At 41.2% G+C, this 27,315-nt stretch overlaps 1 protein-coding gene across 2 annotated transcripts in view; it reads left to right on the top strand.

Annotated features, from left to right (window-relative positions):
• The window catches only part of NKX6-3 (NK6 homeobox 3), a 69,513-nt gene that overhangs the window by 22,611 nt on the left and 19,587 nt on the right, over positions 1 to 27,315 (top strand). The window contains exons 2-3 of one of the 2 annotated variants that reach the window (XM_044082421.1): positions 25,008 to 25,022; positions 25,658 to 25,827. In XM_044082421.1, the coding sequence (XP_043938356.1) occupies positions 25,008 to 25,022; positions 25,658 to 25,827 (185 nt within the window). The remainder of the gene's footprint in view (positions 1 to 25,007; positions 25,023 to 25,657; positions 25,828 to 27,315) is intronic. The other variant, XM_044082420.1, reaches the window with a different exon arrangement.

Below are 27,315 nucleotides of genomic sequence, written 5' to 3' on the forward strand. Positions count from 1 at the left end.
GCACGACTACTTTTTAACACCTGTTCCTGTAGACTCAGTTTTCTCTAACCACTCTTTGCATGACCACTGTTTAACTAATTTTCATCTAAAAGACATCTGTAAAGTGGCCCTATTCTACTGGTAACTCTGTATTTGTAAACAGTGCATTAACTGGTCATTGTACTACCAATTTTTGCAGCACTGCCTGTAGTGTCTTTAAACAGGTCAAGTACTTCCAATACCTACCTGCCTGTCTGCCTTTAACCAGTCCCTACATCACCAGTTTCCATGGTCAAGTACTTCCAGTACCTGCCTCTCTGCCTTTAACCAGTCCCTACATTACCAGTACCCATGGTCAAGTACTTCCAGTACCTGCCTCTCTGCCTTTAACCAGTCCCTACATTACCAGTATCCATGATCAAGTACTTCCAATACCTGCCGCTCTGCCTTTAACCAGTCCCTACATTACCAGTATCCATGGTCAAGTACTTCCAATACCCGCCTCTCTGCCTTTAACCAGTCCCTACATTACCAGTATCCATGGTCAAGTACTTCCAATACCCGCCTCTCTGACTTTAACCAGTCCCTACATTACCAGTATCCATGATCAAGTACTTCCAATACCTGCCGCTCTGCCTTTAACCGGTCCCTACATTACCAGTACCTATGGTCAAGTGCTTCCAGTACCTGCCTCTCTGCCTTTAACTAGTCCCTACATCACCAGTATCCATTGTCAAGTACTTCCAATACCTGCCGCTCTGCCTTTAACCAGTCCCTACATTATCAGTATCCATGGTCAAGTACTTCCAATACCCGCCTCTCTGCCTTTAACCGGTCCCTACATTACCAGTATCCATGGTCAAGTACTTCCAATACCTGCCTCTCTGCCTTTAACCAGTCCTTACATTACCAGTACCTATGGTCAAGTACTTCCAGTACCTGCCTCTCTGCCTTTAACCAGTCCCTACATTACCAGTATCCATGGTCAAGTACTTCCAGTACCTGCCGCTCTGCCTTTAACCAGTCTCTACATTACCAGTATCCATCTCACTGGGTTAAGTAAATATCCCTTCACCACTAAACATACATACTCATCACTGGCACACTGTTTTACTTTGTTCTATTTGTTCTATAGTATTTGCTGAACTGGACTAGTTTTGACTTCATTTGCATATATATGTTAGTGCTCAAGATACCAGTATTCATCTTAGCTAGAAAAGGGTAATCCAGACTTTGTTTTATCGACATTTTTTTACAGTTTGGTTTTCTACAGTTTTATTTATTATTTTGTACCTATCAAGCGAACTATGTCTCTATTCTGTTGATTTTATCAGGAAAGAAGTCAAATGCAAATGATATAAATGTAGGCAAACCCCATGTGATATTACTGTAACTTTCTCATTTTCTCTGTAACTGGAGCTTTTCTCTCCATGTCTCCTCTCTAAATGGACTTTTGCTGAGTGGGATTTTTCCAGACAGCAAAAAGTAAACGAATAAATATTTAACTCACTGTTTGTAAATATACCCTGTCCTATGAGAACAATACCTAATTCATTATAGACAGTTCTTGAACAACGCCGTCAAACTCACTGTATGTTAAAAGACCCCATGTTACAAGCGTGTAACTCACTGTCTCAGTCTCTTCTTTACCAGGATCTAGCTCACTGTATTTAAACAGCCCATGTACTACCAGCACCCAACTCATAAGTGGCCATGGCCCCTTTGCAAACAGTATCCAGTTTCCTGTGTGTAAACAATTCCTGTGCTACCAATATTCAGCTCATTTGCATGTACTTGGCCTGCTGGGGCAGAAAAAGAGTTACCATGTGTGATTCTGATGACCTTTGTCTGAGTATTAGAATGGGTGTCATAGGACTGCCATGGAGGGGAGGGGGGCTGAGCCGCTCTGACGTAGCCTTCTTTCCCTTAAACTGAAGACAGGGTTGTTGTTTCTTGGCTGGTGAGTCGTTCATGTAGGTTGAGCATTAAAAGTGATGGGGCACAGATGGATCATCTACCATGGGGTGTGCGACTATGCCAGTGTCCTTGTGCTTCACTCTTGTTTGGATGCAGGTTAACCTCAGGTGAAAGAGGAAAAAGACATCCCATACTAGGTTGGTGCAGTGCTGCCACTTGTGTATCGGCTCTCTGACATTGTTTGGTAACTGAAAAGAAGCACCACGACGCATCAGATAATAAAATCCATGCATGTGGAAAACTATAAAAGCAAGTATTAAGCTCACCGAATGTAACCAATCCCAGTGCTGTCAGTTTCTGACTCACTGCCTGAATACAGACTGTACACAACCAGTATCGAACTTACTGTCTGTATGCTGTCCCTACACTGCTAGCCTCCATCACTATTCATAAACAGTCACCGCACTGTAAGAACAAACCTCATCTTCTACCTGTAGTCCATGCTCTGCTGGTATTGAATTTACTGTCTGCAAACCCTACACTACCGGCCTCTAATGTATAGCTGTGTACTGCCACTTCATAAACGTTCACTGAACCGTTAGAATTGACCTTACCTTCTGCCCACGGGCCATGCACTCTCAGTAGTCATATCAATTTCTGTACACAGATACACAACTGCCTGATTCTACACCATTTCCTTCATAAAAGTCAGATTAATAAATGTTTTTTTTACAGAACAATAAGATGTAAGTCTGTGTGTGTTTCAGATTACTGTTAGTGGTAATTTTGATGTAAGACCACGGTTTTGATTATGTCACTGGCAAGAATTATTGTCTGAGAGCATAACAAGTCGTCTTGTATTAAGCCTTCCTTAAAAATGAAGTGAAGCATTAAGTTAAATAATTAATTTAGTAGATGTATTAATATGTCAATTATTCTTGCAGAATTTTTTTATTCTGAAAAAACATCTGAGATGCACAAAAGCTCAGTGTTATTGTTAGTTCTGTACTTTGTCTGCAACTGAAGTCACCATTTTGTTTTTTGGCTCCCGTCTTGGTTTCTCTTTGCTCTTCTGACAGTTTGCCACTTCTAAATCCCAAATTACACATCATACAACTATTGGCCTATTAGCATATGAATCATTAAAATGTAACTAGATAATACAAACACAGAAAGGTGACCTTTAAAATTTCACAGCCATTAAAAAAACGGAGCAATGCAGGTTTCTTTTCTTTGCTAATTAGCACTGAGCGTTAAATGACTATTTCTATGTGGCAAGCAAGAATATGAAAAATGTAAAAATTAGTGGGGAAAGAGATAAATATCTCCTAATTATGTGTATATCAGTTTCAAAAGCTACACTATAAACATGCAGCCTGTACAGTAAATGCTCCTTTCTGACTCCTCCTTCAACTTTCCAGTTAGAAACTAGAGGTTAGACTAACCTGCTCTTGCTAGTCATGCAAATATTGAAATGTACCCTACAGCACAAGCTCAATAGTCACATGACTTGGTAGAGCATGTTAATAAAACTGTTAAGTGATGTATCATGGTAGGCACAGTATAACACTAATAATTCATAAATTGGGCGTAGTTATACATGGGTTCACTTACGGTGACATGTTTGTTCCCTCAACTCTGCCTCTGGAGTAAGCTCCATGTTACCATGACCAAACAAATCCGTGTGTGACATGCATCGGGGTTATGTATTATCACTATAATATACAATGCTGAGAGTACACCATACAGAAACAGCTTTACGTTTAGTAAATTATGATTTTGCCAGTATTACATTACAATATAACTCACATAGAAGCTATCACAAACTCCAACGAAATCCCCTAATACCCTTAATTGTATAATTAACTGTATAACTCACAGAGGTGACAAGCTAGGACAAGACCCCCTAACACCATTTTGTATGAGGAAACTGTTAGCTAATGAAAAAGAGACAGAATCTCTTTACAAAAAAAAAAAATCCATTCATTTGTTTTTATTTTTACTGTTAAGTTTTAAAACTGTCATCATTACTTAATACTCTAAAAACATTTCTCATTTTCGGTATAATTTTTAATCACAATATTTTATTATTCTATGTTGCTTGCTGCAGTGGTTCTCTTGAACAGATGACAATAACATACTTTTCCAAATAACCCATCACTGTGGAAGACACCCCAGTCACTGCTGTGCAGCCCCTATTTGAGATCACCAATATAATATCCAAATAGTTACTCCAGAAATGTATAAAGCATAATGAGCACTCGAAAAGGCAGACTGATGTGCATACATTTTTTTAAATACTGAAGAACAGTCCTTTGTTTATTTGTTTATTTATTTATGAAATAAACTCTGCACCCCTTCATCTTACTACCCAGACATTTTCAGTTTCCAAAAGAAACAGACGTATCAAGTAAATGCAGTTCATAGCATTGGTCAGTCTGTAATTAATTTATTCCATACCTATTGAAAACCTGAGTTAATAAAATTAGAACCGGAGTTTTCACTTCACCTGCTTCAACATAAGCAACTGTAAGCAGCTGGGTGAGGTCAGAAAATGGATTACCAAAGATCACTAGCTGGCATGTTAAGAATACAGCTGTTCTACGTTCTGTCTCTCTCGAGTCCCAGGTGTTCAAATCCCACTGTGTCCAAGCCAGGCATGTGAGCATCTTGTAGCTCAGGTAAGCTGCTGTTCATGCTTGAGCTTTAATATGAGTTTAGGCAAGCAGCTGTAACAGCTTATCCGAACACAGTCACTTCTGAGTGAGATATGCAGCAATCGTTATGGGGGGGGGGTTTGGATTAAAGCATGGTGGGGAAGGGGGTTTTAGGTTTAGAAAGTAGGAGGGAGATTTTATATTTAGGGAATGAAAAGGGAGTCTTAAGGTAAGGGAGCATGAAGGGGGTCTTTGGGTTAGGGGGGTGAGGTTTAGGAAGCAGGAGGGGATTTTGGGTTTACGGAACAGGAAGGGAGTTTTAGGGTTAGGGAGTGGGAAGGGAGTTGTAACGTTAAAGTTAGGGTTCTGGTAGGGCTATGGAAGCTCAGTAGTTATGGGAGATTGAGTTAGCGGGAGATCAAGCACTTCCCTCTTCGAGCAAATGGCAACAAGAAGTGTATCCACAAGCATATAGTCCGTGAGCTCTTGTAACAGACCCTAAAAATACTATATATCTGAAAAGGTAAAACCTTTGTACAATAGGGATAATAGATGGTCAAGGTGTGGACTAGGCTGGGATTTACATACTTTGGCTGTTTTTTTTTCAGTCAGGCTTCATTGCCATGCCCAGACAAAAGCATCCCTAAGTAAATTGCTCATAATCCATGCCATAACCATGCATTACAGTTGTAATGCACCATGCTATGTCCTGCAGCACGGTGGCCATTTCATAAAACTCCCATCCTGTAGGTTCCGGCATTATGCAGTCATGTATGTATTATGTCTTGCTGCATTTCAAACTGCTAATAAGCATTCCACTTTGAAATATAAAACTGCCTGAGTCAAAAAAAAAACAAAACAAGATACAGTGTTGGCTAGTATTACACCCCAATATTATTATGGCATACTGCAGTCTCCTGTAGAGCCCTACTGCTTCTAACAATTTAATGCCAGTACGGTGGTGTACCCCAAGTGCCTATGTAGAACACATCCTAACTTGCCCTCACTGTCCAGTTATACTGCCTGCACCTTGTCTGAACATGCATAAGCAGATTTTATATTACTAATTTACACCATGCTGATCCACGGTACCCTGACGTACCCTAGCAATTCACCTCAGTGCCAAAAGCATTACTATGCACTCCAGATAAAGAGCAGTGCTATTCAACATTAACATTGACATTGACATGAGTAGTGTTATCTTTTAGGAGAAAAGAAGAGGTGAGCCTTGACCTGGACCAATAAAAATTACACAACGATTTTATTGGTGAGGTAAAGGGAACCCAGGAACTAGTCATTACAAAATAATTTGATGGTAGGACGGGGTGATCAGTCAACATCATATATTACATACCGATTTGGAAAGTTGTTTATTTATTTATTTATCCTTTATTGTCCAGATTTCTCCCGCTGGGCTAATAACCTATTTTCAGGAGAGATCCAAAGTGGTAATTACACTTCTAGGGAACATTTGACCAGGGCATCAGGGAACTTTCCCTACTCTTTTTGATAGGTGTCATGAGATCTTTTGCATCCACCTGAGCTACCACCAGCTCAGGCAGATGAGACTTTGGTTTAACATCTCTTCTGAAGGACAACACACTCAGGAGTGCAATATCCCCACCCCACCCCCCCTTGCTGAAGTGCAGTGCCAGAAATCCATCTTCTTGGTGTGGGAATAAAACCACAGCTTTTTTCACAAAAGATTAGGGTGTTACCGTTTGCTCCACTAACACTGCGGTAAGGAGGTCCTCAATACAGGTAGCCCAGATTTCCACAGGTTTAGTGATAAAAGGAACACCCTAGTCCTGAGCAGTGCAATTCCTTTACTATAAGGGATAGCGGACAATGGGCATATTTATATTTATTCTAGAAGTTGCAGGCTACAAATGTACTCTGATGAAATCCATAGAAGGGATGAAAGAGCTCAGCTGGATTAAGCTAGAAATTAACACTTTTCACTTCATTTTTAAGATATGTTCATGTATAAATGTACAAACTGGATACTTAGGCGTCGATATAAATGTGACAGCAGTGAAGTATTCATTCAGTTTATCAGCTCACTGGAATATTGTAAAATACACATTCCATCAGGCCCTAAAAAGAACACTAGGGCACCATGCTTTAGCAGGAGATAATTCCACTGCAGCTCCCCTTGGCCAAAATTAATGTATAATTCCAAGTCGGCACAATTTCTAGAAACAAAGATTATGGTTGTTCCCTGTTCCTTATATATGTGTGATCTCAGACTTGAAATGCAAAAGTCCAAGCAGTATAAAAGACAAAGCCCTCCACGTGGGGACTTCTAGGGAATTTGTTCCCCTTACGAAAACATAGGTAAAATAGGTAAAATATTTTTGTAACATTCACTGTTCTGAATATTTGGTAGGTCTGAATTTCTTTTTCCTGCTTCATTACCTTGTGATGCACTCCAAGTTGATCCAACATATCATTGTTTGTATATCATACCAACATTATCTTTAATATTTTCACAATATACAGGCCCTGCACTACCAGCATGTGGTTTACCCTGTAAGTAATCCTTCCACCGTCAGTATCTGTTCCAATTTCACTTTCATTGTCACTTTCTACTTAAAATAAATAAATAAAACTTGTTTCCCACATTTCCTGGAACTAGCATAGCCCAGATACAGACTTGCTGTATCCTGGACTTTTTGTATGCTAGCGGTGCTCTTCAATTTTTTCCCGCAGATCTGCTAGTTCTCTGCTCTCCTGCACTTTTATTAGCCTATTAGTCTAGCACTTTAAACTACTCCCAGTGCCAGAAAGTCTGCTCTTCAAACTTTCCCCTCAGAACTAGCTGGTTTGTTAGTAGTAGCACTAAAAGCTGAACCCCTATGACTAGCACTTGCTCTAGAACCTGCTGGAAAGCACTAGGAAACCTTAAACTGATACAAGCACTCAACTCTCCTTGTTAATAAGGAGAAATTAATCGTAGGCACTAAACAGCCCATAATTGCAAAGTACATTGCCAAGGTAAGGGAAAGCAGCTCTTGTACTTTACAAAAAAAACACTAAACTAGGCATGTCCAGTGGTCAGCTTCTGGTGATTTCTCCTGTCCACCTGGTGAATCTGGGCATACTGGGGCAATGCAGCAATTGCCTCAAGTAAACAGACAACCCTCTCCTCCTACCACCCAACACTACAACCTGCGAGAGATGCACTTACAGAGCCAAACTGGAAGCAAAGTTCTCTCCACCCAAGATTGTGCTAGACAGTCAAGAGGAGAAGGTTAACACCTGCACTACACATCAAGCAACACATAGCCCTTCAAAACTCATGCCTCCAACATCCACACATAGTAACACTAAACTCACTTATGCCGAGGCCCTTAACATTAACCTGCCCAAGCAAAAAGGACCTCTGAAGCTGAAATGCAAACTAACACCAATCACAACCAAAGTATCACATAGCTCACAACACCAGTGTGCCACCTAACAACAGCCCCTAAGGCAAGACAACATGCCCAACACTTTAGACATAGGTGTAGTCAGGCACACTCACCAGGCTGAACAAGGAGAAAATTACAGTCAGCTGCCTGTCGAGTGTCAGGATCCGCCACATCACGCATGCACTCAAGTCACTCCACAAGTACAAATATGACTCTGTCATTGTCCATGTTGGAGTGAATGACTTGAGATGTACCTCCCTGGACTACATGAAAAGAGACATGGAAGAGCTCTCAGATCATGTGGCCCAGGCAGGTATGACCCTAGCCCTGAGTAGCATCCTGCCTTTGCCCAGAATGATACTACAATATAAGGACAAAATGATTGACTTCAACAATTGGCTAAGTTTCTGGTGTCATTCAAAGGGGATCCAGTATTTGTCTGTCTGGGATGACATGATCAACAGACCATGATATCTTGCCAGAGATGGTCTGCACCTGTCTCCCCTGGGATTCAGGTTACTGGCTAAGGCTCTTGCCACACCTATAGTGCCTTTTTTAGGCAAGGCTCAAGGGAAAAACCACCACCGTAACAGATACAAGCATGCAAAATCTGAAGTTAATGCTACTCAATGCTAGAAGTCTAAATCTCAAAATGCACTCTCTTGAGTCACTTCTAAAAATGGAGAACATCAATATCTGTGCAGTAACTGAGACCTGGTTCAAGGCTCCAGAGAAGATCCCTGCAATACCAGGCTACAACTCTTAGCACACTTTTCGGCCACCAAACCAAGACCGAAACACTAAAGGCGGAGGAGTGTCCATATTCACAAAGGATATTCACACCTCCAGGCTAGTTGCCCAACACAATGCATCTGAAATTCTACAGGTACAACTAATACTAGGTAAGACTGCAATCCAAATTGTAGCTTGCTACAGATCCTCCCACCATGCCCTCACTACACCTTTCTAAACATACTGGAAAATATTAAGATACAAACAAACACCTTAATACTGGGTGATTTCAACTACCCTGCCATTAATTGGGAAAACTATTTGGGCACCAACACCTTAGCCCAACGGTTCTTGGAATTCATAAATTCCAAGGAAGGATCAACTAATCCATAGTCCCACCATGGGCTTATATATCCTAGACCTGGTCATTACCAACATGGGAGATCGATGCTCCACGCCAGTGGTCACCCCCTCGTTGGTCAGGTCTGACCATAAGCTGATCACCCTTGATGTCTACATCCCACCCCCACCCCCACTAGGGAAACCTCCATAAAAAACTTCTCCAAAGCTAACTTCATGCTACTCAAGTCAGAAGTGGCAAACTTCATGATACCCATGCAGACGGGCACTGAAAGTTCAACTGCTGAATCCTACACTAAGGCACTGTATGAGCACATCTACTCATGCATGAATCGTGCCATTCCAAATAGAACCAAGATGCTCTCCTCCAAAAAAAAAGAAGCCAATCTGGTAGTCCCCTGCTATAAACAAACTATACAACAGAAGGAAGAAACTGTTGCAGAAAAGAGAAAAATCCCAGGATGAAAAATACTCCCTTACCAGCCTCAGTAAGAAGCTGAGATCCCTCATAAAATCCTCCAAAGCTAGTTACAAAAATAAAATCGCCAAAGATTCCAAGGACAACCACAAGGCATTCTGTAGTTATGTCAAGAATCTAAATGGCAATGCTCAGATCTGTTCTGAGCTACAACAGAATGGCATTAAATATACTGATTCCAAGGATATTGCCAATATCCTGGCAGATCGATTCAGTGCCAACTTCACCCCCTCTCACCCCCTAAAGGGTAATCACGGCCACACAAGTAAAAAAATGCACTCTCCAAAGCTAAGAATACAACATCCATGGGGACCAGATGACATCCCGGGCTGTGTACTACATGAACTCCAAAATGAACTGGCACCTCACCTAAGTGTCATGTTTAATCATAGCCTCACCTCAGGCTTTATGCCCAATGAGTGGCACACAGCTACAGTTATCCACAAGGGGGGATCCACCTTGGATCCTGGGAACTATTGTCCCATCAGTCTGACGAGCTTGATCTGCAAAGCCATGGAACACATTATTATGGAACTTATAAACAACAACATTGCAACCTTCAAACACTGGACCCCACCCAGTTTGGTTTTGTAAAGGGACGATCTTGTCTCCTCAACCTGATGGACTTCTTTGAATCAGTATCCAGAGCCATGGATGAGAACAAGGCAGTCCACACAGCCTATCTGGACCTCGCCAAGGCCTTCAACACCATCTCCCACTCTGGAATCCTAGATAAACTTACTAAGCTGGGCATTAATCCCTACATCACTTGATGGGTTGCCAACTGGCTTACTGACAGAACCTACACTGTAAAAGTAGCCGACTCAAAATCCAGCTCCAGACAAGTGACAAGTGGAGTACCTCAGAGTTCAATCTTGGGACCGCTCTTGTTTGGCATCTACTTCTCTGAAGTACAGGCCAGCACTAAGGGAATCTGGCTAACAAAGTTCGCAGATGACTGAAAACTGGAAGCCATTATTGAATCCCCAAATGATGTGGATATTCTACAAAAGGGCCTTACAGAAACAGATACTTGGTGCCAGAGCCATGGGCTCAAGCTCAATGCCAAGAAATGTATAGTTATCCCCTTTGGGAAAAACCATGTACCCATGAATTACCACATAAGTGGCCATACACTAAACACTGAAAAAGTGTGATAAGGGACTTAGTGACACAAGTGGACAATGGTCTCACTTTCGATAACCACATCACCACAACAGTCAGGAAATCCTTCTATGTGGCGCACCTCATCATTAAGGGCTTTTCATCCAGAAAAAAGGAGGTCATTGTCCCACTGTACTCATCCCTCATTAGACCCATTATAGAGTACAACATCCCATTTGGTATGTACCTCATAAGACATCTGCAACAAATGGAAAGGCCACAGAAATACCTCACTAAAAGAATCACAAGCCTAAAGCAGATGTCCTATGCTGACCGTCTAAAAAAACTCAAGCTGTACTCCGTCGCATATCACCTGCTCAGAGGCGATCTCTGCTTAACATACAAGGCCATGTCAAACTCAGAGCTGTTGGACATGCTACACTTAAATAAATCCCAATCCCTCAGAGCCACACACTCGAGGGATCTAAACCTGGTCATCACAATGAACAAAACATGCTGGAGGGATAAGTTCCTGACACAGAAACTCTCCATACTCTGGAACAAACTCCCCCATACATGTCAAGCTGAGTGCCTCTTTGGCCCTCTTCAAAAAGAAGTTTGACGATTGGATGGGAGATAGAAAATTCACCTCAGGGATCACGTCAATCGCCCTGTTAGACAAGGGACCAGGGAAGTAATATCCAGGGAATTGTTATGGCAAGGCTTGTATAAGCCCTAGGGCCGATAGCCTAGTACCAACCTATGAACCTATTATCTGTAAACAGTCTTATACATTGGTGTAACTTGGGAAATGATTTTCTGAGCTATGATACAGAATTAGAGTTGACTAGACATAGTAAGGCCTTGCTAAGTCTAATTACTGTGGCTGCCAAAAAAGCAATTTACTGTAGTAGAAGTAGTGAATATAACTGAGATAAAAGAGCTGGAATGGGATCCTTAGAAATGGGTAAGAGCAAATTACATAAGAAGAAATGGGAATTGTGGGAACAATACATATAAGGGAGGAATGAGATTTAAAAGAAGGCAGGATTTGAATGAGCTATGTAATGTTTGACTGACAAGATTGGGCAGATTTTAAGTGATGTATAATGTTTGCAACTAAAATTATGTCAATATGGTTTGCAATGTATAATGCTTGCAACTAAGATTATGTCAACACGGTTTGTTTTCATTTATATAAATTTGCCCATGTCATAAGTGATAATTTCATAAAGATGTTTCTTGTTTAAAAAAAAGAATTTGATTCATTATCTGGAGAAAATGTATGCACAGCTTGCTTCTACTTCCCCATGTAATGTCTGAGTGGGACTATTACTCTCTGTGTACAGGTTTTGCTGAAGTCATACCATCTGTGTGCAGGCTTGTACTACCAGTACTTTTTGTGCACAGGCTCACACAAGTACTATCTTTCTCTTACTAGTAGTGTTCATGTTCAGTCCCTGCACTACTAGTGCTGCCACTGTACAGTCCTTGTACTACTAGCACTGTCTGTGTACAATCCCTGCACCACTAGTGTTGCCAGTGTACTGTTCATTTAATACAAGTACTGTCCATGTATAGACCCAGCACTACTAGTGCTACCAGTGTATAGTCCTTGTGGTACTAGTACTGCCTGAGTACAGTCCCCACACTGCCAGTACTCACAGTGTGGATACTTGCAGTACTAGTATTGTCCATGTACAGTCTGTACACTACAAATGCTGCCAGCATACAGTCCCTGTACTAATATTGTTTGATTATAGTCCCTGCACTGCCACTGCTGCCAGTGGCCAGTCCTTGTAGTACTACTATCTCTGCACAGTCCCTGCACTACTAATTCTGCGAGTGTACAGTCCTTGTAGTACTACTGTCGCTGTACAGTCCCTGCACTACTAATGCTGCGAGTGTACAGTCCTTGTAGTACTATTGTCTGTGTACAGTCCCTGCACTACTAATTCTGCGAGTGTACATTCCTTGTAGTACTACTGTCTGTGTACAGTCCCTGCACTACTAATGCAGTGAGTGTACAGTTCTTGTAGTACTACTGTCTGTGCACATTCCCTGCACTACTAACGGTGTGAGTGTACAGCCCTTGTAGTACTACTGTCTGTGTACAGTCCCTGCACTACTAATGCTGTGAGTGTACAGTCCTTGTAGTACTACTGTCTGTGTACAGTCCCTGCACCACTAATGTTGTGAGTGTACAGTCCTTGTAGTATTACTGTCTGTGTACAGTCCTTGCACTACTGATGCTGTGAGTGTACAGTCCTTGTAGTACTGCTGTCTGTGTACAGTCCCTGCACTACTAGAGCTGCCAGTGTACAGTCCTTGTAGCATTAGTACTGCCTGCATACAGTGTTGACAGTGTGCAGTCCTTGTAGTACTAGTACTGTCTGTGTACAATCCCTGCACTACTAGAGCTGCCAGTGTACAGTCCTTGCAATACTAGTATTATCCATGTACAGTCCCTCCACCACCAGTGCTGCCAGTGTACAGTCCTTGCAATACTAGTATTATCCATGTACAGTCACTGCACCACCAGTGCTGCCAGTGTACAGTCCTTGTAGTACTAGTACTTCCAGCGTATTTTTGGCAGTGTGCAGTTCTTGTACTACTAGTACTGTCTGTGTACAGTCCCTGCACTACTAGTGCTGCCAGGGTAGAGCCCTTGTAGTACTAGCACTGTATATGTACAATATCTGTACTACAAATGCAGCCTGTGTACAGTAATTGTAGTACTGGTACTGTTCATGCACAGTCCCTACACTACGTGTGTTGCCAGTGTACAGTACTTGTACTAATACTGTCTGTGTACAGTCCCTATACTAGTAGTACTGTCCATGTACAGTCCCTCAGCTACTAATGGAGTCTCTGCAATTTCTGTGTCATCCTCACTTGCTTCTTCCACTTCATCAGCTGCTTCATGCACTTTTATGCTGGTCTGTACTTCGGTCGATATCACCTGGAAAATTGCTTCTGGGTCAGGTTCATTACAGATTGCCACCTCATCATCCATTGCAACAAAACCTTCAAAATCTACTCCTTTGAATTCTGCCATGGAAGGTGGACTGTCTGATGGGACCAAAACATTGTGTTCTTGGGTTGTGACAAATCCACCTTTCTTGAAACACTTCTGTATAATTTCTGGCTGAACTTTATTCCAAGCAGAAATGATCCAGAGTGATACAGCAGATGAAGTTACTTCTGCAGGTGGACCACAGGATTGTGTTTTAGTAATGACCCCTGCAGGAGCTGGACTTGGTAATGCATTTTGAATGTTTTGATGATGCCTTGGTCAAGAGGTTGGATTTTTGAGGTCATGTTTGGAGGCAGAAATTTCATGTCACATTTGTGCGATGATTCACTTGTGGATGGCCAGGACAGTTGTCTACTGTCAGTAGAATAGACCGTCTTTTCTTCATTTCTCAGTCGATACCCCTTACTCACTCTTCAAATAGGGCACCAGTCATCCATGCACATTTGTTTGATCTCCAAGTGACGGGCAGGTCTTCGGGCTTCAGGTTCTCGAATGTGTGTGGCTTTGCTGACTTACCAGTCACCAAGGGCTTTAGTTTCTCTCTGGTTGAGCTAGCATAAAGCAGAACTGTGAAATGTTCTTTGGAAAGTTTTCCTCTCTTATGTTTGTCACCCTTCATGATGAGGCTCCTGTCAGGTATCACCTTAAAAATGAATCCACACTCGTCAGCATTAAAGATGTCTTCATCTTTGAAGCCTCTGGCGAAGTCCAGGAATTTTTTGATGAACTCTTCCACAACTTCTACTGGAACTTTATTGGATTCACCACACAAGACTTTCTGGGAGATCTTGTGTCACAGTTTAAATTTTTTGAGCCAGCCACTTGATGCTTAGAAATCTGCCACCACGAATTCCTGTGCAAATTCTTTAGCAACTTCTTGAATCATTGGTCCAGAGATTCAGGTGTTAACATCCCTCATTTCTTTGAGCCAGCTTAATGTGGCTTTATTGACTTCATCAAGGGAAGTTTTCTTCCTTTTTGGCTGTAGGTCTCCACTTTCCTTACCATATCTCTCCAAGTACTCATGTTTACGTTTTTGGATGTTGCTAACTGTGGTCTTGCTAATGCCAAAATGTTCTGCCATCTTTCTTTGGCTGCTGCTTTCCAGAAAGTGTAGAAGATCAACCTTTTCCTTTAATGTAATCTCTTTGAGTTCTTTCCTTTGGGCCATCATATCTTAATTAACTGTAAAATTGTTCAGTAATTGTAGGGTGCACCTACAATTCAGACCAGTCCTTCACGTTGAAAAAATCGTCAGCAACATGTGATAAACAATAGGACATCAGACTTAATCCAACATGTGCTAATAATAAAACATGAAAAAAGAACTTGTACTAAAGAAAAATAATACAACTAAGAGGCAAAGCCCACATCTTTTACCCCTTGGTGTAGAGTGGACTCAACTGGTCAAGTTATAGAGGGTAAATTAATATTGTATGTCACAGTCCAAGTGGTCAAGATACAACTTACAGAGCTGGTCAATATAGAGAGGTCAGTCTTCCAATGTCCGGTCTATGAAAATTAGGTCAATTTAAGGAGGTGGTCAATGTAGGGAGGTGGTCAACTATGACTGTAAAATTACAACTGTTCTTAAAAAGTTTTATAATACTTTGCAGCTTTTCTCCCTAGGTCTCCACTGAAAATGGCTCCTACCCAGGTGAACTTTCCTGGTAATAAATGTGAATAAATAAAATAAATTAGTACAGTCTGGTTAAAATCCCTGAAGAAATTCATACTTTATGTATAATATAAAAGTTATACTGTCAGTGTGCAGTCCCTGCAGAACTGGTACTGTGTACTCTCCTTACTCAACTTGTGCTATCCTTGGGTAGAATCCCTGTGTAGCTGGTACTGCCTGTGTACAGTCTCTGCACAAGTATTGAGTACATTGCACAGCTGGTATTGTCTGGGTGTAGCCTGTACACAACTAGTACTGTCTGTGTACAATTCCTATACTAATCACATTATCTGTGTATAGTCCCAGGACATCTAGTACTGTCTGTGTACAGTTCCTATACTAATCACATTATCTGTGTATAGTCCCAGGACATCTAGTACTGTCTGTGTACAGTTCCTATACTAATTACATTATATATGTATAGTCCCAGGACATCTAGTACTGTCTGTGTACAGTTCCTATACTAATCACATTATCTGTGTATAGTCCCAGGACATCTAGTACTGTCTGTGTACAGTTCCTATACTAATTACATTATATATGTATAGTCCCAGGACATCTAGTACTGTCTGTGTACAGTTCCTATACTAATCACATTATCTGTGTATAGTCCCAGGACATCTAGTACTGTCTGTGTACAGTTCCTATACTAATCACATTATCTGTGTATAGTCCCAGGACATCTAGTACTGTCTGTGTACAGTTCCTATACTAATCACATTATCTGTGTATAGTCCCAGGACATCTAGTACTGTCTGTGTACAGTTCCTATACTAATCCCATTATCTGTGTATAGTCCCAGGACATCTAGTACTGTCTGTGTACAGTTCCTATACTAATCACATTATCTGTGTATAGTCCCAGGACATCTAGTACTGTCTGTGTACAGTTCCTATACTAATCACATTATCTGTATATAGTCCCAGGACATCTAGTACTGTCTGTGTACAGTTCCTATACTAATTACATTATATATGTATAGTCCCAGGACATCTAGTACTGTCTGTGTACAGTTCCTATACTAATCCCATTATCTGTGTATAGTCCCAGGACATCTAGTACTGTCTGTGTACAGTTCCTATACTAATCACATTATCTGTGTATAGTCCCAGGACATCTAGTACTGTCTGTGTACAGTTCCTATACTAATTACATTATATATGTATAGTCCCAGGACATCTAGTACTGTCTGTGTACAGTTCCTATACTAATCACATTATCTGTGTATAGTCCCAGGACATCTAGTACTGTCTGTGTACAGTTCCTATACTAATCACATTATCTGTGTATAGTCCCAGGACATCTAGTACTGTCTGTGTACAGTTCCTATACTAATCACATTATCTGTGTATAGTCCCAGGACATCTAGTACTGTCTGTGTACAGTTCCTATACTAATCACATTATCTGTATATAGTCCCAGGACATCTAGTACTGTCTGTGTACAGTTCCTATACTAATCACATTGTCTGTGTATAGTCCCAGGACATCTAGTACTGTCTGTGTACAATTCCTATACTAATCACATTATCTGTGTATAGTCCCAGGACATCTAGTACTGTCTGTGTACAGTTCCTATACTAATCACATTATCTGTGTATAGTCCCAGGACATCTAGTACTGTCTGTGTACAGTTCTTATACTAATCACATTATCTGTGTATAGTCCCTGTACATCTAGTACTGTCTGTGTAAAATTCCTATACTAATCACATTATCTGTGTATAGTCTCAGGGCATCTAGTACTGTCTGTGTACAATTCCTATACTAATTACATTATATATGTATAGTCCCAGGACATCTAGTACTGTCTGTGTACAGATCCTATACTACTCATACTGTCTGTGATCAGCCTCTGTACATCTAGTACTGTCTGCGCACAGTTCCTATACTAATCACATTATCTGTGTATAGTCCCAGGGTATCTAGTTCTGTCTGTGTACAGTTCCTATACTAACCATACAGTCTGTGTACAATTCATATGCAAATCACACTGTTTGTGTAAAATCCCTGAAAATTTAGTACTGTCTGTGTACCGTTCCTATACTAATCGTGCAGTCTGTGTATAGTCCCTGTACATCTAGTACTGCTTGTGCACAGCTCCTGCAAATATTGTACTGCCTTACAGTCTCTGCACAACTCATGCTATCTAGGTATGGACTCTGCACATTTAGTCCATACAACTAGTACTGTCTGTCTACAGTCCCTGTACAATTTGCACTGTTTATGTACAATCCTTGCACTAGTCCTGTTTGCATGTACCCTATAGTTTCTGTGTACAGTTGTTACACAACCACTTCTGTCTGTCTCAATCCCCACACACTGTGTACAGTCCCTGTAGAAATAACACTGTCTGTGTACAGTCTCTGCACCAGCAGTACTGTCTGTGTACAGTCCCTGTACCAGCAGTACTGTGTACAGTCCTGCGTGTACAGTCCCCATGTACAGTCCCTGCACCAGTAGTACTGTCTGTGTACAGTCCCCATGTACAGTCCCAGCACCAGCAGTACTGTCTGTGTACAGTCCCCGCACCAGCAGTACTGTCTGTGTACAGTCTCTGCACCAGCAGTACTGTCTGTGTACAGTCTCCGCACCAGCAGTACTGTCTGTGTATAGTCCCCGCACCAGCAGTACTGTCTGTGTACAGTCCCCGCACCAGCAGTACTGTCTGTGTACAGTCCCCGCACCAGCAGTACTGTCTGTGTACAGTCCCCGCACCAGCAGTACTGTCTGTGTATAGTCCCCGCACCAGCAGTACTGTCTGTGTACAGTCCCTGCACCAGCAGTACTGTCTGTGTACAGTCTCTGCACCAATAGTACTGTCTGTGTACACTCCCTGCACCAGTAGTACTGTCTGTCTGCAGTCCATGCACCAGTAGTACTGTCTGTGTACAGTCCCTGTACCAGCAGTAATGTCAATACACAGTCTCTGCACCAGTAGTACTGTCTGTGTACAGTCCCTCAATCAGTAGTATTGTCTAAATACAGTCCTTGCATCAGTAGTCCTGTCTGTATACAGTCCTTGCATCAGTAGTACTGTCTGTGTACAATCCCTGCACCAGCAGTCCCTGCACCAGTAGTATTATTTGTGTACAGTCCTTGCAGAAGTAGTGGTATCTGTGTAGAGTCCCTCAACCAGTAGTATTGTCTGTGTACAGTCTCTGCACCAGTAGTACTGTCTGTGTGCCATCCTTGTAGTACTAGTACTTTCTTTGTACAGTTCCTGCACTAGTAGTACAATCTGTGTACAGTCCTTGCATCAGCAGTATTGTCTGTGTACAGTCACTGCACCAGTACTGACTGTGTACAGTCCTTGCATCAGCAGTATTATCTGTGTACAGTCCCTGCACTAGTAGTACTGTGTGTGTGTACTGTCCCTGCCCCAGTAGTATTGTCTGTGTACAGCTCTTGCACCAGTAATATTGTCTGTGTACAGTCCTTGTACCAGTAATATTATCTGTGTACAGTTTATGCACCAGTAGTACTATCTATGTACAGTCCCTCAACCAGTAGTATTGTGTGTGTACAGTCCCTGCACCAGTAGTATTGTCTGTGTGCAGTCACTGCACTGGTACTACTGTCTGTATACAGCCTCTGTACATTCTCTATAAAGTATATGCTCTGCTAGAATATGCCTCATGATTTACAAGATTTTTAATATCTAGAACCTAAGTTACTGTTTGTGTACAGCATTGGTACTGCTTTAGTTTATATGTGTCTCTGCAATACCAGTATCTAATGCCATGGCAATATACAGTGCATGTGCTACTGGTATCCTCCTCACTGTCATTATGCAGTGCCTGCATTAATGATTTCCCTCTCACTATCTATATACAGCCAGTGTCCATGTGTTTTGCTGTCTGTGTATGGTCCCTACACTTTCTTTAAGTTCTAATTTATACGTAGTCCTGCACTGCTTTTATGTACATCACTAACTACACATGGTCAGTGCACTATAATCAGTATTATCTAATTCACTAGCCAGCGCTGTGGAGCAGAGAGAGACAAAGCCCTGACTATGACATTGTCTTGAAGTGCCTCATACTCATCACTGGCCCCAAACAGGGTCAGAGAGAGTCAGTTGGAGGTAGTCTGGTTCAGAAAATCCAGTGAATGAGGAGGGGCATTTCAGATTAGCTGATGGTCAGCTGTGAGGAGGGCCAAAAAATATTATCTAATTTACTAATGATGTATCAGGTCTATATTATATTCTCGAATGCCGACAATGTTGAATCTGACATTGTCAACACGAGAATAGCAAACGCTCAGAATCTCGAGCATGTAAATGGAAATCTCCGTAAGGGGAGATTTCCATTTACTGCAATGTAGTGCGGTCTCGGAGTTGGTATATTTAAGTAGCAGGGTTGTAGGGAGGCTTGCCCCCCTGCTAAAACCCATTAGGGTACTTTTTTTCTTTTTGTCTTTTTATAAGGTCAATGTTTGAAGACATCAATCATATGGTGTCGACCATATGTTGTTCGATGTTTTCAACTGTCGATCTTATAATATAGACCCAGTGTATCAGTACTATCGTATAACTTGTTTTCTGTATACTGTCTCTGTACCTTCACTGTAAACCATAGTATTTTATTCATGAACTACATGGAATTCTTGTACTGAGATCACTATATCCTACAATATGCATAGTGTCTGCATGCTCTATATATTCTGTGACATATGTAAGCAGTCCATGAATATGCCACACTTGTGCACGTAATCCTCTTTTTAATTTCTCCAAGTATTTTGGGTTTCTAATACTATGATAGGAATTTATTCCATTCCTAAGTCAAAGCATGATTAAAGTTCATTAAATTAGTATTGTTTCAGTCTTTGATGTTAGCCAGAAGTGCTCCTCTCAGCACCCGCAATGTGCCCAATATTGACTCCTCCTGCAATTCATATGACGTTACATGTATTGGTAACATATATAAGTACGATGGCTTCTTCTACTACTGGAACTTATTCCACATTTCCCTCACTTCTGCCTGGAAATCCTGGTATTTTATGTCTTTGTGTCTCTCTGTACATAAGACACTGTAGTCAGTGGGTGTAGCAATTTCAATGATCAGTGCTACTTTTGCACACACTCCCTTACCACTTAAGCTAAAGCTAAAATACTTATGTCACAACTACTACCAGTACCACTCCAAACCTCCCCCACTGCCAAACACAGTTTTAACTGATGGGGATATCCACACCAATCCAGGTCCTGCTTCTCCTACAATTTCCTCCACCATCCCAACAGCCACCATTCTCAATAGTCCCCCCCCCCATCCAAAACATCTTACTATATACTCAGTTAACATACAGAGCCTCCCAAATAAAACCACAGAACTACACTCCTGGATTACTCTCCATTCCCCACACAACCTAACCCTATCTGAAACATGAGTCACCATTATGTACTCTGAACACCTCAATCTATCCCCCTACCCATAACCCATATAAAGTTCCACCCCACTGAACTACTTATCCTAAACTGTCACCTTAACCCACAAAATAAAATTGCCTTAGTTGCTATCTGTATCTCACCAGGTTATAACATTGCCATCCTTAAATCCATACTCTCATGCCTGTCACTCAATATCAGTTATGAAACCATTCTATTAGGAGACATTAACATTGACTGGCTAAAACTATCTACAACCAGCCCATCTCTCACCGTTAACCTACATGGCTTTCATCAGCTACTTACTACACCGACTAAATTCAATAAAAACAATAATAGTAGCTCCACTCTTGGCTGGAGCCTAACAACTGACCCTAACCTGTATCAAAACCCTACTATCCTACCAGACTCCCTTAGCAACCACATTCCTATCAGAGTTCTTAGGCATGCTGTTCAGATACCTAAATACCATCTCTGTGAAGATTATCACAGTCTCCCCACTTTTAACAGTGAGACCTTTAATCACATGCTAAACTCTATAGACTGGTCAATTCTGAAACACATCCCTCTAAATGATGCTGTCTTTCATTTCAGTTACACTTTTCTCTCCATCCTTGACTCCCTGGCACCTCTCTGAAAAGTAAGAATAAAAACAACCCACACCCCCTGGCCCTCAAAAGATACACTCACTCTTAAGAAAAAAAGAAGACAACACCTGGAAACAATGGAATAAAACTAAATCAAGTTCTCTTCACCAAACCTATAAACAGCTACGTAATATGGCTAAAAAACACATTGATACAGATAAGAAAAAATTCAACTCCAATGCCCAACTCACCCATAAGTCTAACCCCAAAAAATGATGGCACTCTATTAATAAGATCCTGTACCCAGACAACCCTTCTACCCCCAACCCCTACTCCAACAAAACTCCCCTTGAAACTGCCACACTCCTAAATTCATACCTCATTGAATCTAGTCACAAACTCACCCACAATGATCAGAACAATAAACACACATACCCCACTCCACATTTCACCAATACTCCCTCTTTTACACTTGACCCCATCTCGACATCTTACATCAAATCTCTCCTGCTTAAGCTGAAGCCATTCATCCCCTCTTCTGACTCCCCCCCCCTTTCTTAATCAGAATCAGAATCACATTTATTGACCAAGTATGCAAGCATACAAGGAGTTTGACTCCGGCTTCAGTGACTCTCCAAGTATGAATTACATAGACGACATACATTCACCTATTAAGTACAAGACAAAATGACATACATGCAACTATTAAGAATAAGACAAAAAAGTAAAAATATATATATACGTATACATGTACATATACATACAAGGTGCAAAGTGCAACTCAGTGCAAGAAATACTGAAATAAACTCTGAAAGAAACAAGTATTAACAATATGTAAACAATACTGCAGAATCCCCAACCTAATAAGAATTCCCCAACCTAATAAAGTGAGTTAGTAGTTTATGAACTTGATGGCCTGTGGAAAAAAAAAGCTCTTCTTATATCTACTTGTTTTGGTGCGTATTGATCTATAATGTTTGGCTGAAGGTAATGGTTCAACCAGATGGCGGCCTGGATGTGAAGGGTCGGTGATGATTTTCCCTGCCTTTTTCATGACTCTGGAATAGTACAGGTCCTGTAAGGAGGGCAAACTAGCACCAATGATATTTTTGACAGACCTGACTATTTGATGTAACCTGTTTTTGTCATGATTAGACAGAGATCCAAACCACGCTGTTATGGATGAGCTGAGAACACTCAATGACTGATGTATAGAACTGAATCAATAGTTCCTGTGGGAGGTTGAACTTCCTCAGCTGTCGCAGAAAGTACATTTGCTGTTGTGCCTTTTTTATGATGGACCCTACATTGGTCTCCCACTTCAAATCCTGGGAGATTATAGATCCCAAAAATGTGAAGGATTCCACAACTGACACAGCAATATTCCATATAAAGAGGGGAATAATATTGTAATACCACTCCTAAAGTCCACTGTCATCTCCACAGTTTTTAAGAGTGTTCAGTTCCAGATTATTCTGACTACACCAAAGGGCCAGCTGCTCAACCTCCCATCTGTATGCAGACTCATCACCATTCCATTATCATGTCTATGAGTATTTTTGTTGATCTGTTCCCTCTTCTATAGTCTTCTATCAGTGACGCTTCTTATCTTAACTGCTTTATAGTTTTCTCTATTCTATACTTCCATGATAGCATTTGATTTCTCTCCTTCCATTCCCTTACTGCTCTGTGTTTATGTGGTACAACTTTATCTGTTATTAATTTAGTTGCAGAGTAATGCATCCTATTTACTTCTATTATATTGCATGAGTTTCTATGAACAGCCTTAGTTATTGTAGTTATTGTGTTCATTTGTTTTATCAAACTTCTAACATTTTGTGTCTTACTGACTTTCTGTAGTCTATTTATTTCATTGATCTTAATATGTCTAGACATCTCTTTAAATCAAGCAAATCTCCTTTTAGATTATTTTCTTCTAAACTGAGGCCATGTTCTCTGTTCTCCATTTCCTACAGGCATTCTACAGAAAGTTCTAGAGCATCTTCCTGTGCCACATTCTCTTCAGTTTCACCTGTTCTTCATTACTTCATATCAGAACTCACTGGCCTATCCCTCCATAGCATTGATTGTGTCAGAGTTGCCACAGTTTTGTTCCAAATGAACTTTTATACTGGTTTCCTATGAAAGACTCCAAAGTATCCTCATATGGCAACTGATCCGATGTTTCCTGCTCCATTGGTTTCTCCTTAATTTGGAGACACATTTCTCTATCCTGCTGTGATGTTCATAGGATCATAGGATTACTAGGCTAATGGCCCTGGGGCCCTTACACACCTAGCCAAGAGTTTAACCCCCCCCCCCCCAAAAAAAAAAAAAAAAAGAAACCTCAGTCAGCATCTGTCATCCCTGTCAATGAGGGACAAAGGTGGAAAACCTGGGACAAATTTATGGTTTCCCATCCACTTATCAAGGTTGTGTTTGAAGAGGTTCAGTGAGGTACTCTGTTTGACATGTATGGTAAGTCTATTCTAGAGACAAGGCAACCTCTGGGAGACAAACCTGTCTCTCCATCAGGTTTTGTTGATGTTGCATATTAGATTTAGGCCTATCAAGCAGGTAATGTGCAAGGAGTTAGACTTATGGATATAGGGCATCTCCAGTAGGGCAGGGTCTGACATTGCCTTGTAGGTGAGACACAGATCACCTCAGAGCAATCTGTATGATACAGAGTAGACTGATAGTGATTTAAGCCTGTCTGCATAGGATAGGTGCTGGAGGCCATGGATTCTCTTTGTGAGGTATTTCTGTGGCCTTTCCAGTTGGCGCAGGTGTTTGGAGAGGTGCATACAAAACCGGGCATTATACTTAATTATAGGTCTAATAAGGGAGGAGTGCACAAAGGTAATAACCTCCTTTTTTCTGGATGTAATCCCTTTACTTATGAGATGAACCAATCAAAAGTCTTTTCTGACCACCACTGCCACATGATGGTCAAATGTGAGATTGTTGTCAACCTGAGTACCCAGGTCTCTCACCACAGGTTGTGTGCTTAGGGAGTTGACGTCAATGTGGTAATCAGTAGGGCCGTGTTTTTGCCGAATGGTATGATAATGCATTTTTTTGCCTTTAACTTAAGGCCATGACTTTGGCACTAGTCATTTGTAGCTGTGAGATCTGCCTGCAGTATGTTAACATCAATTGGAGAGTCAGTGACAGCACCCAACTTACAGTCATCCGCAAACTTGGTCAGCTACAGCCCTTTTGTCTTTGCCTGGACCACTGAGAAGTATATGCCAAACAGTAGGGGTCCCTGGACAGATTTCTGTGGAACACCACTAGTGACAGGTCTGCTGTCGGAGGTGACAGCACCTATTTTGACCTTGTGGGTCCTATCTATGAGTCACTTGGCCACCCATCTGACTTGATAGGGATTAGCACCAAGTTCTGTTAACTTTTTGATGATGCCTGAGTGGGGGATTGTGTCAAAGGCTTGGGCCAGGTCAAAGTAAGCTGTATGTACTGACTTTCCCTCATCCAGGGCCTTGATGACAGTCAAAAAAGAAGTCAACTAGTTTCAGTAGGCAAGATCTTCCCCTGATGAATCCGAATTGGGTGGGGTCAAGTGCTTGAAAATTGTCTATGCCCTTGTTTATGATATCCATAATAATACTCTCCATGACTTTACAGATCAGATTTGTCAAGCTGATGGGGCGATAGTTTCCAGGGTCAGCAGTGGCACCACAGTTGTGCAAAGGGATAACAATGGCCGTTCTCCACTCTGCTGGAATGAAGCTTGTAGTTAGGCTGTGGTTGAATAGGGTGCTCAATGACGAAGCTAGTTTTTGCTGGTGATGGTGCAGAATACAGCCTGGGATACTATCAGGTGCCATGGAAGTTGCATTTTTCTGCCTTCGATAGGGCCTTTAACACTTGATCTACAGAGATGTGCGGTGTGGGACAAGTATCGGGGATATCGACTGGGCCTTTGGGGGGGTGAAGTTTGCACTATATCAAAGCTAAATTTTCTACACTAAATCCTTCACTTAACAGGTAATCCATAACCTCAGTTTCTATTTATTTAGCTTCTCCATTACTAATCCTCTTTTCTACTTTTGCTCTTTGTTTTCTTATTTTTTTGTGTTGTAATATTTTTCATATCTGGATGCCTTTGCCTGTATTTCTCTTCAAATATCTTTGGTGCTGCTCTTTTTGTATTGATTAGTTTGTATATTTTGTATCATGGTCTTTGAGTAACCATTCATTTTGCTTTATGTTGAACACAGCCGTATGAATGTTTACATTGTGTGCAATACTGAAATGTTGAATTTAAACTGTTTTTATTACCTAAATTGTGTGTTTTCTTATAGATACATGCCTTGGGGTTGATGCATCCAGCAAAAAGAAGCACACACGTCCAACCTTCACTGGGCACCAGATATTTGCACTAGAAAAAACCTTTGAGCAAACAAAGTACCTGGCAGGGCCTGAACGAGCCAGGTTGGCATACTCATTAGGAATGACAGAGTCACAGGTCAAGGTCAGTGCAGTGGCATGGTTTCCTCCCTTTTCAATGTATTTACATTCTGCGGGCAAGCAGGACGCCTAGTTCACAGTTTTCACGACAATAGCAGCAGCTCTGAATAGGACAGAAACTCAGTCTAGTGAGTACAATGTCAAGCAAATAAAATACCAGTGACAAAAGTTGGCTGTTTAGTAAACTAGAAAGATATAATATCTAGCTCGAGCTGTTGCTCCTTTTACCCCACTACTGTTCTACTTTTTCTTTCTAGATCTATATTACGTTACATGCAGCAGCTATATTTTATGTACAATTAACATATTTACGTAGACTAAACTTCTCTTAAGTCCTGTATCAGAAAAAAAATGCAGTATAACACTAATTTGGAATTTATGTGTAAATGGTTAAACTTAAAATCTCTTTCAGAAGAAATGACTTGTATTGAATTTCTATTCATAATGGCTGAATATCTCTATTGTATCTCACACTTGGCTGGGAAATTATTCAGATCTGTCCTTTGAGAATCAGTGTATTACCCTTGTTAGAAAGCTCAAAACAGAAAAAAGGATTGTCTGTGCCTGGCTGAAAACACTGATGGTTACTACATTCATCAGCTCTGCTAGCCGCTTGTTCAGTGTTTCAGCAGCTGTCTCTATAATATGCATTTTTCCTACACTTCTGTTGGATCTTACACATAAACGATTTGCCCACAGCTTTTTAATGTGCCTCTGCTGCTGAGTCAGCACCCCCCCCCCCATCACCCATTAACACCTGCCTTTTTATTTTCTTCCTGGTCAACCAAAACTGCATGTTCAATGCCTTTTGTATGGTGACTTCCTGGCTTTCACATGGATTTGGGTATGCAATAGTAACCTCCATTAGTCTTCTGCTTAGCACATTTACTGTTCTGGATCATGGCTGGAGAAAGGTCAAAGGTTGACAGGGACAGCCATGTAATCAGTTAGCAAATGATTAGATACAACAAGACTGGTTCCAGAACAGAAGAGCAAAATGTGGGAAGAAAAGCACAGCAGACCTCACAATTCTGGCTGTACCCTGTCTGAAAACGAGCCCCTCAACCCTTATTTTGATGATGAGAAAATACATCTGCTGTTAAGGAAGCATAGAGAAGCCTTTTCCGTACTCAGTTCCTTGTTCTGTATACTGGGGGGGGGGGGGGGTCAACAGACAGAAATACCAATGCATGTACAAATGCATACACATACATATATACATGCATGTGCACATACACACACACACACACATATATACCATACATACACACACATATGCACACACACACACAGACATGATCCATCATTTTATCATTCAAGTATTTGGGAACATATGAGCAGAGCTTAGCATCTGACATGTAATGCTCAGTAAATTTATCCTGGGAAAAAGTTAGGAACAAGTCTGATGCAAGATCAAGGACAGATCTATGGACTACTCCTTAAACACATTAGTTCTTAAAACATTATTTCTGTTTAACCCTTGTCTTCTAGT

The sequence above is a fragment of the Protopterus annectens genome, chromosome 9.part0, assembly GCF_019279795.1.
Source record: "Protopterus annectens isolate FY-2018-M chromosome 9.part0, PAN1.0, whole genome shotgun sequence".
Classification (NCBI taxonomy): Eukaryota; Metazoa; Chordata; order Ceratodontiformes; family Protopteridae; genus Protopterus; species Protopterus annectens.